Source organism: Meriones unguiculatus, chromosome 15 (assembly GCF_030254825.1).
Source record: "Meriones unguiculatus strain TT.TT164.6M chromosome 15, Bangor_MerUng_6.1, whole genome shotgun sequence".
Lineage (NCBI taxonomy): Eukaryota > Metazoa > Chordata > Mammalia > Rodentia > Muridae > Meriones > Meriones unguiculatus.
The window spans coordinates 43,464,343-43,482,104 of NC_083362.1; the positions used below are offsets into that span (position 1 = coordinate 43,464,343).

Here is a 17,762-nt window from a genome sequence, read left to right on the forward strand (position 1 = left end):
ACTGAAATTCTGTCTCAACAAACAAACAAACAAACAAACATTTATAGAATTTGCAGCTTGTAATTTTGTAGCTACCTAGTCACATGGTCCCTCTGCCACTATGATCCTGATTTGTTTTTTGGGTATTAGTATGTGAACATCAAAAGAAGGAACTGGGCACCTCTATAATCCCAGTACCCAGGAGGCTGAGGCAGGGGGACCCTGCGTTGGACCGGCCTGGTCTACACGGGAAGCTTTGCTTTGTCTCAAAAACAAATACAACCAAAAGCCGAACTCTGCAAACTCGGCTCCTCCGAAGTCCTGGGCCGGGAAGCACCAGCAGCGCTGGCAGTGCAGTGTGTGTGGTAAGCTGGCAAACGCTGGGCCCCCACGACCATCCGGAGTTTAGCCCGCTGGGGGATGCTTACAGGGAAGCCGAGCACGGTATCGAAGCGCCCCTCCTGCTTTGCGGAAGCCTCGCGGGACGCAGCCCTCAGTATCCCCGGCAAGCCCATACGCTGCCAGTCCGTGCTCTGAGCTCTGCACTCACACGCTTGCGGGCCACTGTGTGGGTGCCGGGAACCGAACCCCGGTTTTCTCCAGCACCGAGCGCTCTTAACCACTGAGCCGTCTCTACAGGTGCGACCCAGCCGTTGCTAAGCGTGTAATATGTGCTGCGTGCTCAGCCAATGTTCCTGGCAGCTCTCACCTCGGCTTCTCCAGTAGGAAAGGACCGGCACGCCTCCTGGCATGCCAATCCTGACAATAAAGACTTGTTTTCACGCTGCCTGCAATAACCTGGAAGGATCCAATTTTATTTTGATATTCATAATCTCTCTTACATATTTCCTGGGGACCAATGGACAAAGTAGCTTATTAATTAACTGCTGTATTAAATTACAGAGTTCATAAGCTTGGCCTGCCCCATACAGAATGCAAGCCCCTGGCTGTGTGTTAACACTACATCAAATGTGAACTTGACTCTCTCCTAAGCGACGTCAGGACCAGGCACCATGGAAGCGTCTGCAGCTTTCCACCGGTAGGCTGACTTTTTCTTTCTTAATTTCATTTAAAAGTTATTGGAGAGTGTCAGTTTATTATAAAACATCAAATAATAAGAACTGAATAGACGCAAAGAAGCCGCTTTTCCTCCTTTCCCCTTACAGTCTCCAGAACTGAATATATTCCAGAACCACTGTGACGCTGTTCCAAGAGTTGTTAGACATATTCAAAACCTGTAAAATCAGGATTATTCTCTAATACTGTCCTAAAACGTACCTTTAAACCCTTAGCAAATTAAAAATCTTAAACTTATTTTATGTATATGGGAGTTTTGTCTGTATATAAATGCACCATACGCAAGCAGTGCCTGAGGAGGCCAGAAGAGGGCGTCAGATCCCTTGAAACTGGAGCCACAGATGGTTGCGAGCCACCATGTGGATGCTGGGAATCAAACCTGAGTCCTTGGAGGAGTAGCAGTACTCATAACCACTGAGCTCCCTCTCCAGGCCCCCAAGTCCTTAACAATTATTACAGACAGGATTCTAGGACAATGCATACTTAGTGCCATTCTAAAGCACGTAAAGCTAGGCCCTGGGGCGGGAGTAGGAGGCGCACTTCCACGGTCAGCACTGCCTAGAGCGTCTGGGGCACAGGGGAAATTTGCAAGGTAAAGTTTTGGCACCTCTCTCCCACCCTCTGCTCCGGGGCTACGGCCCCTCCTCACATGAGGGGTCTCCAAGGCCTGGCCTGCAGAGTCGGACCTCATGCAGTTCGCCACAAAGTGGCTGAGTCTGGCTTCATGTCTCAGAGCCTGCTCCACAGCGGCATCCAGGGATCACACTCCATTTCGGCTCCACCCTTAGGCTTAGGCCAGTCATTCCACAACTGATCCTGACCGGATACAGGAAATGCCACTGGAGCTCAGCCGCAGTGGGCTGGCTGCCAGTTGTCCGGCCCATTCATCCAGAGCACTGTGGGAAACACAGTGAGACCAGCTGGAATCCCCGGATGAATGACAAGGGATAACTGTGTTTCTCCTTAGGGGAAGAGGAAGACGTTCAGGATTTACACGTTTTGGAAGGTCTGTAATTCTAGCTGTATCAGGCCAAATGACGCTCAGGAGAACTATCAGAAAGAGAGAGAAACACACACACACACACACACACACATACACACACACACACAAAACCAAACCTGGACATGGTGGCATGCACCTTTAATCCCAGCACTCAGGACAGAGGCAGGTACATATCTGTGAGTTCAGGGCTAGCCTGGCCTACAAGTGAGGACAGCCAAGGCTTCATGGAGAGACCTTGTCTCAAAACACAAATATACAAACAAACAAACAAAAAATGGGTTGAAGGCAGAAACACAGAGGCTGCTCAGAAGGTGTGTGTGCAGGACCCCACACTGGGTGCAGACCCATGGCCCTTCTGCTCTTTTTTTTTCTTTCTTTCTTTTTTTTTTTTTTTCAGAAGCTCCTGCAAATTTCTCCTCCTCCTCCTGTTTGTTTGTTTTTGGAGACAGGGTTTCTGTGTTTTAGCCTTGGCTGTCCTAGACCAGGCTGTAGGCCAGGCTGGCCAGGAACTCACAAGAGATCCATCTGCCTCTGCCTCCCAAGTGCAGGGATTACAGGCGTGGCCCACCACCTCCCAGCTGCCTGCAAAGTTCTTAAATGTCTGCATATTTGGGGGACTTGGGTGGATGCAAATGCCTGGGTCTCATCCTCGAGGCCTCTGACTGACCGACTGGGGTGGGTCTGCAGCATCTGTGTTTTCCTGGGCTCTTCTGGTTATTCCCACAGCCCACTCTGAAGACTAAAGGATCACTGCCGGACTGATACTTGACAGGTGTGGCAGATGGAGACGGTGGGGAACATTGTTCTGGGGAATTGGCACTCAGTGTGAGAGCAGTTACTTGGGTTTGCTCATCTCTCACTACTCCTCTTTTGGTCTTTAAGCTTGGGCATCTTACTGCGCCCACCTGGTGAAAGTGAGGCTTTACTCTAACGCCATGTCGATCACAGGCTTTTAGCCTGCTCAGCCATTGGGGAGAAAAGGAAGAACAGAGGCAGGCAGGCATGTTCAGGATGCCAGTTAGGGGAGAGGGAACATAGAGAATCCATCAGCCTCTTTCAGAAGATACAGCGACTCAAGCTTTCCTCCTAAGAAAGTCGGTGAGCACGAGAGGAAAGGCGAGTGCACACCTGTGAGTGTCTGGCATTCCCGTGTCAGAGCCGGCTGTGCTGCAGGGGACAGCTGACCTGTCACCCTGGAGCAGCTGGAGGCGCAGGTAGCCAGTCTTCTTCCCGCCTGCCCCCGCCCTCGAGCCCTAAGCCTGGCTCGCGCTGGGGCAGCTCTGCACCCAGAGTGAGGAGACCAAGAGTTTACGCATCTGCAACCTGAAGGGGTTGGACTTGGTGACCTCCAAATTCCATGAAGCCACAGTCGAAGCTTTTCTCTCTCGTAGGCTTTAAACAAGCACTGGCCAATTTAGCGCACAAGGGAACAGATTTAGAGTTAAGGGTGCAGGCGGATACCCCGGCATTACCTGTCGTGTCTCAGTATAGGCGTGGGCAACACGCTTGTCAGAAGCCACCCGAACTCAGCCAGCGTGTGCAGCAGCGGGCCATAGTCTGTTTTGACTTCACAGCCCTGTGTGGAGAAGCATATGAGCTGATGTTCTGAGGACAAAGACTGGGGCCGCTGAGCAGCTAGGACGAGGGGTGACAGGGGCTGCAGTGAGGGTTGTCTGGCCAGTGGTCCAGTGCCATGGGGCCCATGCAGCCCCCGGAACCCTATCCTCTACAGCTGCTCCCTTCTTAAATCCACAGCAAGGGCACAGTGGCCATTCAGGCCTTTCTTTGGTCCTGGGAAAGCCTTGGTTCTCAGATTCTAATGTGTGGAGCTGGGAATCTGCATTTTAAAAGCTCCCTAGGGTGTCAGTTCCACCAGGCTTACAAAGCAGGTTCGGTGGCAGCAGCAGCCTAGGGCCTGACTGGGCTGGGAGCGGGCAGTGAGCTGAGAGGGGCGTGCTCTAGTTCCTGCCTCACTGGAGTCTGCTTTCACTTGCACCATTACTTATGACCCTCACCTTCCCCAGCCCCTCTGTAGGGTTTTCAGTTTCTTTGAAAATGAGTTCTGTCCTCTATGGCCTTTGAAAGGCCAGAAAGTAAAAATGTTTCCTTCAAAGACCCTGTCGTACATTCAACAGGGCACCTGAAGGTGCCTGTTCCCTCAAAAGCAGGGGCCGGTGACATAGGAAGTCCTAACTCCACAATCCCAGCCGCTGTGCCGCCTCTGGTTGTGAAGACGGCGCCGTGCGCACACAGCTGGCCTGGTGCTCCTGAGAGAACACTTCTGGCTCTTTTTACTTCAAAAATCAATTCTTAAGGTTAAAAAAGGTGTGTCATGTTGAGCCCTCAGAGGTTAAAGACTAGGTGATGACTGGACTATTACTCCCAGCCAACTACCCAGGCATTTTGTAGTGAGGGTTTCAGCACCAGGGGATTTTGTTTGGGGCTAAAATCTCAGACTTGGGGGAACCTACTTAGGTGCAGACAATTATTGTTGCTCCTTTTACTGAAATGTTTGACAACATGGGTAAGGCATATAGAAGGTTGTCCTTTCTTTTTTGAGGACATTTTGATGACAGTGGACCATCTGTGTTTAAGGATACCAAAGGTACCTGGCAATGACTTTAGTATGTAAAATCACACACAGAGAAAAGCAGGATTTCAGAAGCTGCGGCTCACCTCAATGATGGTCCACTGTTCTACCACAATGGCATCGTTTCCTTTCCTGTTAGAACCTGGAACTCCAAAACCTTCTTCTTCATAGATAAAAAACCCTTCCAAAGATTTAGGCGAATGGTCCCCTGTGAGGGAAAGGACACAATTCAGAAGAGCCATAAGTAAATTATACCTGTTTCTAAGGATCATCAAAATCCTCAGGGTCACCGTGACAGCGAGCTGTGAGAAAGACTTGTCAACCGGAAGCTGTGTCCTCGTGTGTGTGTCTGTGTGCACACGTGCATGCCTGCACGAGTAGCCCCAGGGTCTGTCCCACCATCTCACAGTGACAGATGCTGGGTGAGTCAGCTCACACTTGTAATCTCAGGACTTGGGAAGCAGGGATAGGAGGATTAGGACTGTAAGGTCATCCTCAGCTACAAGTCTGAGGGCAGCCTGGGCTGCATGACACAGAAATGGGCTGGAAAGATGGCTTGGTACTTAACTTTGCTTTCTGCTCTTCCGGAGGACGGAGTTCAGTTCCCAGCACCCGCACTGGGTAGCTCACAGTTGCCTATAGCGTCGGCTTTAGGGACCCCCATGCCCTCTTTTGGATTCCATGAGCACTTGCCCATGTACAGATGTACACACACAGAGACACATAAATAAAAAACCTTTACAGGAAAACCTCACTTAAACAGGACAAATTTATTTTGGTTGAATTCTTCTGCTTTAAGATTTCCTTTTTCTCCATAGGTAAAGACGGTTTTATACATCACTGAATTAAAATCCAACATACACATGAAATTACCACAACAGAGACAAGATTAAATAATGTGAGCACAGATGGAATGCCAATCTCAGAAGCATCTGGAAATGGGCTTCACCCTGAAATAACATTTTGGCTTTTGATCTGTATTATACCATCAATGGAAACATGAAAAATATCAGTCCTTGAACTTACATGTATAATATTAAAATCAATGTGTGCTAAGAGCTTTAAAACCTGTCAGTGTAGCTGGGTGCGGTGTTATATGCCTGTAATCGCAACACTCAGGAAGGCGGAGGTAGGAGGATCTCTGTTCGAGGCCAGCCTGGTCTACAAAGCGAGTCCAGAATAGCCAAGGCTACACAGAGAAACCCTGTCTCAAAATAAATAAATAAATAAACAAACAAATAAGTAAGTAAGTAAGTAAGTAAATACCTGTAAGTGCAAGGCTAGGGCCACAGCTCGGTAGGTAAGCTGCTGGCTGTGCAAACAGAGGGAGGGGCCTGGGGAGGCAGGGACTGGCAGATCCAAGGCTCGCTGACCTGCCAGCCTAGACAGGGTGACAAGCCCCAGGTCCAGTGAGAGACCCTGCTCCCCAAAAGAAGATGGGGGGTGACAGAGAAAGATAACTGGACGTTGACCTCTAGTCTCCACGTGCACATGCCAGGGCAAGTGCACACATGTATGACATGTCACACACACACACACACACACACACACACACACACACACACACGCGCGCGCGCGCGCGCGCGCGTGCGCGTGCACTCAGAAGCACTGAGCAATTTTTTTTTTTTACCTCAGAGCATTAAAAAAACCCATGTCCCCACAAAAGCCACAGGAAGAGGCTAACAGAAGTCATTGTCCAAGAACCCCCGCTGGGAAGGAAGTTTTAAGGAAGTCCTCTCTGGATTTCTCTTGAATAGTTGACAATAACCATCTGGCCTAAACTAAAGGATTTAATGGAAATTCTTTTGTCTCCTATTTTGCAATAGAAGACATTTTTTCTCATGGTCATGTGCTAGGTAAACACTGTGGGTTTTATGTTGCACATGTCACATCAAAGTTTCCTTGTTGGTCATACAAAAGAGAATTGTTTTGTTAAAATTGCTGTATGTATACAGTCATTGTAACGAGGAAATTTGTTTTTGTCTATAAATACGTGGTCACACCTCAGAAGTCTTAATAAATATTTTCATTTTAAAACCCTCTACAAAAAGAGCCTGTCTATGGGGCACAAGCCTTTAACCACAGCACTCAGAGGCAGAGGCAGGCAGATGTTTGAGGTCAGCCTTGTCTGTAGAATGAGTTCCAGGACAATGAAGGCTACACAGAGAAACCCTGTCTCAAAAAACCAAACCAAACATTTTAATTACTCATGGAGTGCTGATAAGTCAGCCTGTCTACCCTGGTTGAATAGATTGCTTAATATGCTCCCAGTATAATCCACGCTGTATATTTATATTTTACTAAGGAACATATTTTCTACTTTGTCCGCACAATGATTTTTATTTTATTGTCACCATCTCCATTAAAAAATGTTTTGTTGTTCTAAAAAAAAAAAAAAATTCTATTTTGTTAGGAACCCATGCTGCTAAGATCACAGTCTACTAGGACTGGAAAGCTCTGAGCTCAGTGTGCAAAATGGAGGACTCCCTTTGTCCCTTTGTCAGTGGGTGTTCAGATCCCCACACACTCTACCTGAAGATGAGGGATGTCCTTAGGGAAATTACAGGCTTGATGCCCTTTCTTTCTAAATAAAATTGCTCTGACTCCCAGAAGCTGGTCCTGGAAGTTGCCCCTGTCCATCGCCCCTGCTCCCTTTGTCCTCATGGACCAACAACGAAGACAATGATGACAGGGTAATAAAGGCTAAGGAATTTTCACGTGACATTTTAAGTTTAAAATGAAGACAGCACTAATTTTAATGTCATTTTTAGTTCTAATTTTTATTAAGAGACTGAAATACGAGCAAATTGGTTCTTGCCTTTTTGGGGGGGATTTTTTTTTTTTTTTCAGACAGGGTTTCTCTGTGTAGCTCTGGCTATTCTATTCTGGAACTGGCTTTGTAGACCAGGCTGTCCTCAAACTCAGGGATCCACCCGCCTTTGCCTCCTGAGTGCTAGGATTTGAAAGCCATCGGCCACCACAACTGGGCTTTTTGTCCACCCCCCTTCTCCTTCTTCTTTTAACACATTTGCATTTAGGGCAGAATGCACTTTTCTTTTTCTTTTCTTTTTGACATGGTTCCCAGAAACACAGGGAAGTTAAAGTTACTAGCTGGGATGCTTCCTACTTGTAGTACATGCTCCATCCTCCTTTCACTGTGGTACCCATGGTCACACCACAGTCACCAGCAGAATTACAACTGATAATTAGAGCTGCATTTTTTTTTTTATTTTTTTTAGAATGGGGTTGTAGATTTTAAAAGAATTATATATTGTAGTAATCACATAGTTACAACCTGTCCCTCTGTTTCCTTTGGGACACGACATTAGGAAAACCATGTTTCTTGGGGTCAGTGTAGGAAGATAAGCACCTCTAATCTTCTTTTGTTCTGTTTTGTTTTGTTTTGAGACACGGCATCCTGGAACTTGTTAAATAAACCAGGCTGACCTCAAATTTGGAGATCTGTATGCCTCTGGGATAAAAGGCTTGTGCTACCAAGCTCAGGAATAAGCTTCAATTTTAAACAATAACATCTGTCTGTCTAGTGTGTATGTGTGCGTGTGTTCAACCTAGGTGCTTGTGGAGGTCACAGGACAACTTGTGGGAACCAGCTCTCTTCTTCCCCTATGCTGATCCCAGTTTTCAGGCATGGGTGCAAACACCTTTACTCATGGAACCATCTCACTGACCCACTTCTAAACCCCTTGGTTTAAAAGAAAGCACGCCGATTTGTACAGTCCAAACAACACTGAGATAAGAAAAAAAAATGAGGCTCATTGTAGTGAAACATTGTTAGTGAATTTCGAAGACACTATGTTGGAGAGAGGGAGCCGGATACACATGACTACAAACAGTCTAGCTGTAGGGGTAGCTACTGCCTGTAATCTAGCACTTGTGAGATGAAGGGAAAAGGATTTTGCTGAGTTCAAGGCTGGACTCAGAAGGAATCCCTGGACTACAGAGTGAGACCCTGTCTCAAAAACCAAGTGCAGTTTGGTGGAATAATTAATTCTGTCTTGGTAGGGTCCAAAACAGGCCTCCCCTGGGCAAGTGGTGAGGAGACAGCCTGCCCTGGCTGGGAAGCCTTCTGGAGTCCTATGAAGTTCTCATCTCGAGTCTGTGTGCTCCTGTTAGCCACACACCGGATGAAAGCCTTTCATTCTGTAGGATTACTGCATTTACAAACTGAAGTCCTTGCCACAGAGTCCCTGGCTGGCTCAGTGCTCACGCTAGGGCCACCTTCGTCCGAGTCTGATGGTTCGGGGAGAGAGTTCTTGAAAGCAGTGGCGACAACGGTGGGTGGCAAGAAAGATTCTGTGGAGAAGGGTTGAGTTTCCAGGTAACGGGGAGAGGGATTATTAGGGACAGTTTTCACATCACTGTTCTGCCTGTAGCAGATAACACTGGATAACCCAGAGTGTCCCATCGCATGCCTTTGCCTACCAGCGTTTTTTTTTTTTTTTGGGAACAGGTTTCAGGTATGTAAAAATACAGGGCACCCCCTCCTGCCCAGAGAAGTTTTATTCATACATTCTCCCACATCTGACAGTGGTGGCTTGTTCTGTGTGCACGCTCTGAAAATGTTCTATGAAGCCCTGGCATGACTCACTGCTCTCTCCCTCTCCTTTCCCTCCATCTTTTTCTCTCGTGACTACCAACACTAGTCAAATGTGCCTGTGCACCGGGGAGGCGGAGGCAGGTGAACCTCTGTGAATTCTAGGCCAGCCTGGTCTACAGAGTGAGCTCCAGGCCAGCTAGGGCTGCATAGTGCGACACCATCTCAAAACACACAATTCCTCCTGCTGAAACACTTAAAATTAAATACACTCATCCTGATTGGTAATGGGTGGTACTACCTGTGATCTCAGTCACTTGGGAGGCTACAGCCAGAGGCTTGTGAATTTGAAGCCAGCTTGGGAAACTTAATGATACCCTTTCTCAGAGTGAAACACAATCCTCCTACCCTTCCCCCCTTCCCCCCAGTGAAACCCCGGAGGCTGGGGATTAGCTTAGTTGTAGAGTGCTTGCCACACACTGCTGAGGTCCTGGGTTTGATCCCAGCACCACAAAACAAAAACAAATATAGTATCTACAAAAATAACATGTTGTCCACTGCTTCCCTTTCTGTAAAGACAAACCAAAACCAAAACCAAAAACAAAAACAACAACAACAACAACAACAAAAAAAAACAATTTAAGAAAGGGAAAATGCTTTCTTCAAAGTTCCAGGAAGGTGACCTTGTGACCTCTATGCCTTAAGGGTATTTACATGTGGATCAAGGAGCACAAGGTTGAAGGATTCCCCTAAGAAGGGGTTGCCTTTCTGGACATGTGATCTTACACACCCCTGTCAGCTAGATATGACAATGATATTAACGTAAACGTGAGCATTGCCAACACTCTGTGTCTGGGAGTTTTAGTCTACAGGCCATGTTTCTTATTAAGCTTCCAAAGGTGTGAAGTGAAAGGCAGGTGGTGCAGGGTCATCGCTATGCCGTGTCTCTGTGATGTACGGACTATCAAAATGAGTGTCAACCTCTCTTTAAGGACTGCTAGGGTCAACAGCTGTGTTGCTTTCAATGAAAATAGCCTCCATAGGCTCTTATAGTTGAATATTTGGTCCCCAGTTGGTGGAACTGTTTGGGAAGGACTAGGAAGTGTGGCCTTATTGGAGCAGGTGTGTCTGAGGGTGGGCTTTGACACCATTCCCAGTTAGTGCTCACTCTCTGTCACCAATCTCCTGATAAGGATGTGAGCTCTCAGCTGCAGCTCCAGGGCCTGCGCGCTGCCTAGTTCTCTGATGGTCATGGACTCTAATCTGCTACGACTGTGAGTCCCAAATTAAAAAACAAAAACAGAAACATTTTAATGAGTTGCCTTGGTCATGGTGTTTTGTCATGGCAATAGGAAAGTAACTAAGACAGCAGTCTCTCTATTCTTTCCCTTTATGGTCTATGTCCCCAAATGAGGCCAGAAAAGGTAACTTTAAAATGCAAATCAGAGAGTGACTCCTTTTTAAATATTCAGCTAATGAACTGAAATCAGTATCCTGCATGATGGTTAAGATCACACCCTCTGGTGTGGGAGATGGCTCAGGCTATAAAAGCACCTACAGCCAAGCCTGGTGATCTGACCTCAACCCCTAAAACTCAGACTGTGCAAGGAGAGAACTGATCCTGTAAGTTGCCCTTTGACCTCCACATGTGCACTGTGGCAAGCGCACATCCACACATACTTAATTAAAAAATGAGCACATACTCCACCTTGCTGGCCACACTTCTTCCTACTTGTGCAAATGTGGGCAATTATTTAGTGACTGTATGTATCAGATTTCTCACAGGACTGTGTGGATGAAATGAGTTTTTCCATGCAAGTTGTACAACAATCCTGACAGAGAGCAAGTAAAACATATATGCCAGCTCTTGCCAAAGCTTTATTGATGCACATGACTCCGCATGGATGGATGGCCCCTGCCCACCTGTCCCACTTTGTCTAGAGCCATCTTTCCCTACATGCTCTGCTCCAGGCACACAGACCTTCCAGGTTCTTCTTGCTTGCTTTGTGCTCTCTGCCTTGAATGGTCTAGACCCCAGCTCTGACATGCCTGCCCCCTATAGCCTCCTAGTTGCACTGTGCTTATTACCGTCCTATATGTATGTTTGTGTATGTGTGTGTATACGTGTGTGGGTGTGTGCATGCTATGGCACATGTGTGGAGATCAGGGGGCAATCTGTAGGAGTCACTTCTCTCCTTTTGTCCTGTGGGCCCTGGATAACTGGACTCCTGTGGGCAGGCTTGGCAAACACTTTACCTCGAGCCATCCTGTTAGTCTCAGGTCATTCTTTCTTGTAGCTTTTCTCCTGGTTCTCTTGCCACAACATTCTTACTTTTCTTAGTTTTCTTACTTTTGAAACTGTGTGTCTGTATGGATGTTTTGAAACCTTCAAAGCCTGCTTTGTACCTGTGCCTGCTCACACTATTACAAACTCAGTGCCTGAGTGTATACTCAGAAGAGAAACAAAGATATACCTTTCAACCTTGTCATCCCACTACACTTCTCCCTGAAGTACCTCGAAAGGAGAATCCACAAACAATCCGAAGGGGACCATAAGATGAGGCATCTAAAGTGTGTCGGGGGAGGGGAGGTAGGCTGCACTCCCGTGTGTGTGTGTGCGTGTGCGTGTGTGTATGTCCTCAGGGGAATGTTCAGAACAGAAGAGGCTGACTGTGGAAGGGCACTGCCGAGGAATTCCACAGAGCTTACAGTGTCAGTGTCATGCTCTGCGGAGGTAGCTAACTTTGCAATGTATTCCCTCCCCTCCACTGCTGTTTCTAGAGCATTTTCTCCAGTGTGACTTGTGAGCGAATGTATTTCTGGGCAGTGTCGAGTTCTGCATTTCTTTTTCTCCATTGTGAACTGATGTCTGACAATATTTGGGATGAGGGCAGAATCAAGACACAGTAAAATATGCATTGTTCCCCTGTGTGTGGGGGATGGGGGGGAAGGCAAGCAGCAAACACGCAGAACCAAGAGTCCAGTCCAGCCCTGCTTCTTCTCACTGGCTTCGCACAGTGACACACGACACACACACACTGACCAGTCTCCCCTCTGCAATATCCCTGGGGACTCCCAGGCAAGTCCTGGTGACACACCAGTGTCCAGGTCCCACAGGCTGAGGTGGATAGTGCGGGTTTGGCATCCCACTGTGTCTGAAAAGACATTCCCGAGTGCTGAAAGATGGACGACAGTCTTCCCAGACTCTAAGAACTAAAGCCCCACCCGGTTCCTGGCTAAGCAGCTGCTGTAGCTAATTTTGTTTTCACCAGGCCAGGCCCAAGGCAGGAATGCCCGAGACAGACTGCAAAGAATAGCTTTCCTTAGGCAGTCTGTCACTAACCAGAACTGGCTCCGGCTTAGACACCGCAAAGAGAAGATGGAGAGGAAGAGACGGGGAGAAACACTGTGAAGCACAAGAACAGTCTCCAAATAGATGATCCGTACTGGAAGTATGAGAGTGCGCATGATGCATGCCAGCAGGGAAGACGCCCAGAAAATGAGCTCCGTGTCGCCTCTGTGTTGGGTGCCTCATGTGCCCTGTCCTCACTGATACCTCCCGGCAGCTAAGAGAGAGTTTCATACCCCCTTCAGGAAACAGCCTGCCAGAGCACCCAAATTCCCCAAATCACAGAGCTAGTCAGGAAAAGTAGAATTTCAACCCTGGTGTATCGGGTTCCAAAATCCTCTTTCTTTTCATTAAACCTTGTTATTTCCAAAGAAGACCAAATCGGAAGACATTTCCCGTAACCAGAAAACCCTGGGGAGTATTTGCTGAGCACCTGCTCTGTGCCAGGCATCTCTACAGGCTCAGGCACTCCTTGGGCTCTAGGTAAAAGGGTCTTCTGGACCGTGAACCCTGGACGCACTAAGTTCTATCCTGTCATCTGCAGAGCTCAGGGAAGGCCCTAGAAGGCTGCTTTAAGAACAGAGTGGTCTCGCGGCATTGTGTCTGATTTAGAAAAGAGTGGTCTCTGGACACTCTGTCTGATTTCCCCTTCACGCCTTGCTCCAACCTCACTGAGCTTAAAGGCCACAGCAAACCCAGCTCCCACCTTTCGGACAGATTCTCTCCAGTCTGCCCACGACTTGTCTTTCATTTATTTGAACATTAATCTCTCTAAAAGTCATTTTTGGGAAACTCTTTTTTTTGTTTTTGTGATAGATAAGACTGGTTATGTACTACACTGTAACTCAAGATTAGAGAAACACAAAAGAATGGGTCCACATCTCTGAATTATTTTCTTCACAAATTACAGAAAGAGCCAGAAACTGACTAACTATATACACTGTACCCATATCAAAGTGGATATTAACTATGAATCTGCATTGAATTTTCTGACTGGGCTGTTGTACACTGTACTTGGAAATTTCTCCTGGCTGGTCGCCCATGGTGTGTCTGTCCATTCCTGATGGTTCCTACGCACTAGCAAATGTGACATTACAATTCCACACCAGCATGGTTCTTTCATTTACTCTTAAGAATAGTAAAGCTTTTTCCTTTCTTTCTTTCTTTCTTTCTTTCTTTCTTTCTTTCTTTCTTTCTTTCCTTCCTTCCTTCCTTCCTTCCTTCCTTCCTTCCTTCCTTCCTTCCTTCTTTCCCTTCCTTCCTTCCTTCCTTCCTTCCTTCCTTCCTTCCTTCCTTCCTTCCTTCTCCTCTTCTTTCTTCCTTCTTTCTTCTTTTTTTCCCAAGACAGCTTTTATGTGTATCCCTGGCAATCCTGGAACTCACTCTGTAGACCAGGCTGGCCTTGAACTTACAGAGATCTTTTTCCTTCTGCCCCCTGAGTGCTGGGAGTAAAGGTATATGCAACCAGGCCAGGCTTGTTTTAGTAGTTTTTTAAAAACAGGCTCTTACTATGTATACTTGGCTGGCCACTGCCCAGAAATAGTAAAACGTTTCTTAAAAATTTTAAAAATTAGCCAGGCAGTGTTGGTGCAGGCCTTTAATCCCAGCATTTGGGAGGCAGAGGCTGATGGATCTCTGTGAGTTCAAGGCCAGCCTGGTTTAAAGAGCTAGTTCCAGGACAGCCAGGACTACACAGAGAAATTCTGTCTCGTAAAACCAAAAGCCAAAACCCAAACCCAAATAACAACCACAAAAACACACTTTACTTATCTCTGTGTTTGCTGTAGGTGTATGGGCACATGTGTGCCACGTGCATGCCTCTGCATCCATGTGGAGGCCAGAGCCCAACTTAGGGGCCTTGGTTTTTCTCTTATCTTCAGTCCTGCGGTTTGAATTCAGCTTGTGAGGCCCTGCTGCAGCTTCCTTTACCTACTCAGTCATCTCACCGGCCAAGGCTTTTAAATTAAAACGACAAATCTGTGCAATGACTGGACTACTTTTTTAAAGAATTATACCCATCCTTATAGCCACAGAATTTGAAAGGTAAAAATATTTTCAGCAGTTTTGGCACAATCCAGATTACTTACATATAAATATGTTACTAACCTAAAACTCACCTTTAGGTGTCTCCCAGCATACAAGAGAGTCAATTAAAGACAAGCCTTGCTTATAATAAAATGTCGTTAACTCTAGCCAGTTGGCATCAAGCGTGCTGACGGCGGCTCCTTTCCGTGTCACCTTCATGGACAGGATGCCTTCCTGATAGGTCCAGCAGGCTGCATCCTCGTCAAAAGCATTGAAGACCATGTACAGCTTGTTATCTGGGACTAAGCATTCAGGGAAAAGGGAAAAACAATCTTACTGTTCGAAATTCTTCAACAGTTTGTTCTCCACGAGACATTAAAAACACACAAATAAAAATAGAAAACAATAGAAACGCTCACCACTTAATTAAAAAATATATGTACATCTGTGTCCATGTTCGTGTTCTGCGCCTGGGTATACGCACACACGTAGAGGCCAGAGGCTGATGTTGCGTGTCCTTCTCTACGGTAGGTTTTGGGCTGGGGGTCTAGCTGAACTCGGAGCTCATGATCTGGCCATCTTGTCTACCTGTCCAGCGCTGGGGTTATGAGCATGTGCTTCTATGCCTTCTATGGGGAACTGGGCGTCAAATGCTTGATGTTTGCGGGGCCAGTGCTTTACTAAGCTGCTTCTTCCTCCTCCCCACCCCAACTCAGCTCAATCAACTCTTAGCACTGTGTCCCACTGGCTTTGAATTATTTCTTCACGGAAATAAGACAATGGACACAGTGGAGGCTAGCAATATACAGTCACCGATTCCAGCCTCTAAAAATAAGTGTCAGAATGAATTTGGTATTTATTGTTCTCCCAAAAAGCTTTTAGTTTTTAAATGTACAGTTATTTACGCTAAATATTTTACTGTTTAAAAAAATGCTTTAGCAGGGACTGAGGATTCAGGAACTTGCCTGGTGAGAGCAAGGTCTCAGGTTTGGGCCTCAGTTATTAAAAAACAAACAAACAAAAAAAACAAAAAACGGAAAAAAAGAAAAAGAACCCCTTTGCCACTCCCCCAATTAAAAACAACAACACTTTAACAGTTACACCGTTACACATGCATCTCCTGGTTCTTCCTCTAGAGAATCATGCTCAAATGGGTCTCTGCCATGCACAGGACACAAATGTATGTCAGAACCTCAAGGCCCAGTCTCCACGGTACCCTCCTAGGACAGTGCTGATCAAAGGCTGGGAGCAGCTGTCAACTTGCTAGAGCTCTAGTGCCAGGCCCTGGGCTGTTTCCCTTTATAGGCCTGTGAGAGCGTCCGGCAGTTTCCCCTTTTAGAAAGCAATAGACGCTTTTGTCTCCACAACCCACGTTAACTCTACCGTTTACAGTCTTGAATTTTCCTTGATGTCCCTGCAAGAAAACATTCCTGCAAAGATGTCAGGAAACTTTCACACAGTCAAAAACAAATACTCTTAGTTTCTTGGGAATACTTGAGACCTGACAGACAAGAACAAAACTATTGTCTACAGTTATTTCTGGCTGTGGGCACTATTGTTATAATAACTGACTCATCATGATGTTCCATTGTCATATTCCAGCGGTGATCAAAGCCAGTCCATTCATTTCAAAGGTGAAAAGCATGGGTGAAGTGGGGAAGGCCCTGCACTGAGATTCTCACACTCTTGTTTACCAGACAGTGGTAAACCAAGCTGCTTTCTTGGGCAAGTCACTTCCTTCATTTTAGAGGCGGGTCGGGTGACTGGCTTGCAGGGCCAGTGGGAGAACTAATGCCCCAAACATTGCCCTGCCTTATTTCAGGCTATAATCAAAACAAGCCCGCAAGCTTAGATCAGTTCATTGTCCTCGTAACTTGCAGACATTACCTTTGTCTTATAGGTCTTTAAAATAAACACGTAGTTTGGGGCACATAAGAAAACACTCATGCATGTTCTCACCTTCTCCCCACTCTGCTTTAGAGCAGCCGGCGCTGCTATTTCCTTCTGCTGGGTGCTGCCCGCTTTCATGCCGAGGTTCCTCCTCCACGCCACTCTCAGAGCAGTGTCCGCTGAAGGCTCCCTCATTCCAGCTTTTGCAGTTGTCTTGTGAGCTGTGTCTCACGCGCAGCCCCGACTCTGCAACCCCATCGTGGCTGGCTCCATTACAGTGCTTGGAGGGCAAGCAATACTGTGATACGAACCCAACGAATTTCATTCCTCTTCTAGCAGCAGCATTAATCTGCGGTGTGAAGAGATGGCAGGACCAAGGTAAAGCCCATGTTCAACCCAGACAACTGACCTTCAGTTCTCAAGGAGGTTGCTAGAACCTACAAAAAACTGGATAGTGAGACAGCTGAGGACCCCTAAAGATCATGTCTCAGCGTGAGCGTGACTTGTCACACAGAACTCATCTGCTTTAGAAATGATCAAAATGGGACCGTATTTTTCTCTCAAATTCTGCCACATTTGGCAAGAAGTAGTAATTTTACAGCATGATTTTTGGAGACTATTAACAATGATCTTTCCAATTGGATCAAAATTAAAGATTATTCCAGAATACTCCCAAAATAACTAAAACAAACACAACCTCACTATTAAAGAAGACATTAATTAAAAAACAAAATACACACCGCACTATTTAATGTTAACAAAGATGTTAAGAGATCTGTTCTTATAAACATGCATATGTAAAACATGAGTCCAGTTCATGGCAGCTGTCCTGAAGCTTGCCAATGTGCTAATGCATGAAGGCTGCCTCTGGCCTGGGCCACGTACTCAGGACTGGATTTGATCCTGACAGTCAGTGAAGAAATAAGCTCTGCGGCCCGCGCCATGAAGTTAGTGAGATGATCTGGGATCTTCGCAGTGGTGATTTCATGCCCGGTGCTGTTTCTGTTCACGTCCTTGTGAGAGTGTCATCTCATTTTCTCGAAAAGCACACAGTGCCTAAGACTTAAGGCTCTTTCCCGCTCTGTTTGAGACCCTTCTTCTCCTGTGTTCAGAAGGCAATACTTCCTACTGCAAGAGCTGTGTCTTCTCCGTCTCTGTATTGCATCGTGTCATGGGTGCACTGTAAACACTCATTAAATAAGTGAAAAGGCAGTAGAAGTGTTTTTGTTTGTCTGTTTGTTTTTGGAAACAGGGTTTCTCTGTGTAGCCCTGGCTAGCCTGGACTTTGCCCCGT

General features: G+C 46.6%; 1 protein-coding gene across 1 annotated transcript in view; it reads right to left on the bottom strand.

The window, feature by feature from the left end:
• Rftn2 (raftlin family member 2) overlaps nucleotides 1–17,762 on the bottom strand; it is a 52,872-nt gene that overhangs the window by 16,579 nt on the left and 18,531 nt on the right. Inside the window, exons 4-7 of the mRNA XM_021642335.2 lie at nucleotides 16,538–16,817; nucleotides 14,671–14,880; nucleotides 4,736–4,857; nucleotides 3,532–3,635 (exon numbers count right to left, since the gene is read on the bottom strand). Of these exons, the coding sequence (XP_021498010.1) occupies nucleotides 3,532–3,635; nucleotides 4,736–4,857; nucleotides 14,671–14,880; nucleotides 16,538–16,817 (716 nt within the window). The remainder of the gene's footprint in view (nucleotides 1–3,531; nucleotides 3,636–4,735; nucleotides 4,858–14,670; nucleotides 14,881–16,537; nucleotides 16,818–17,762) is intronic.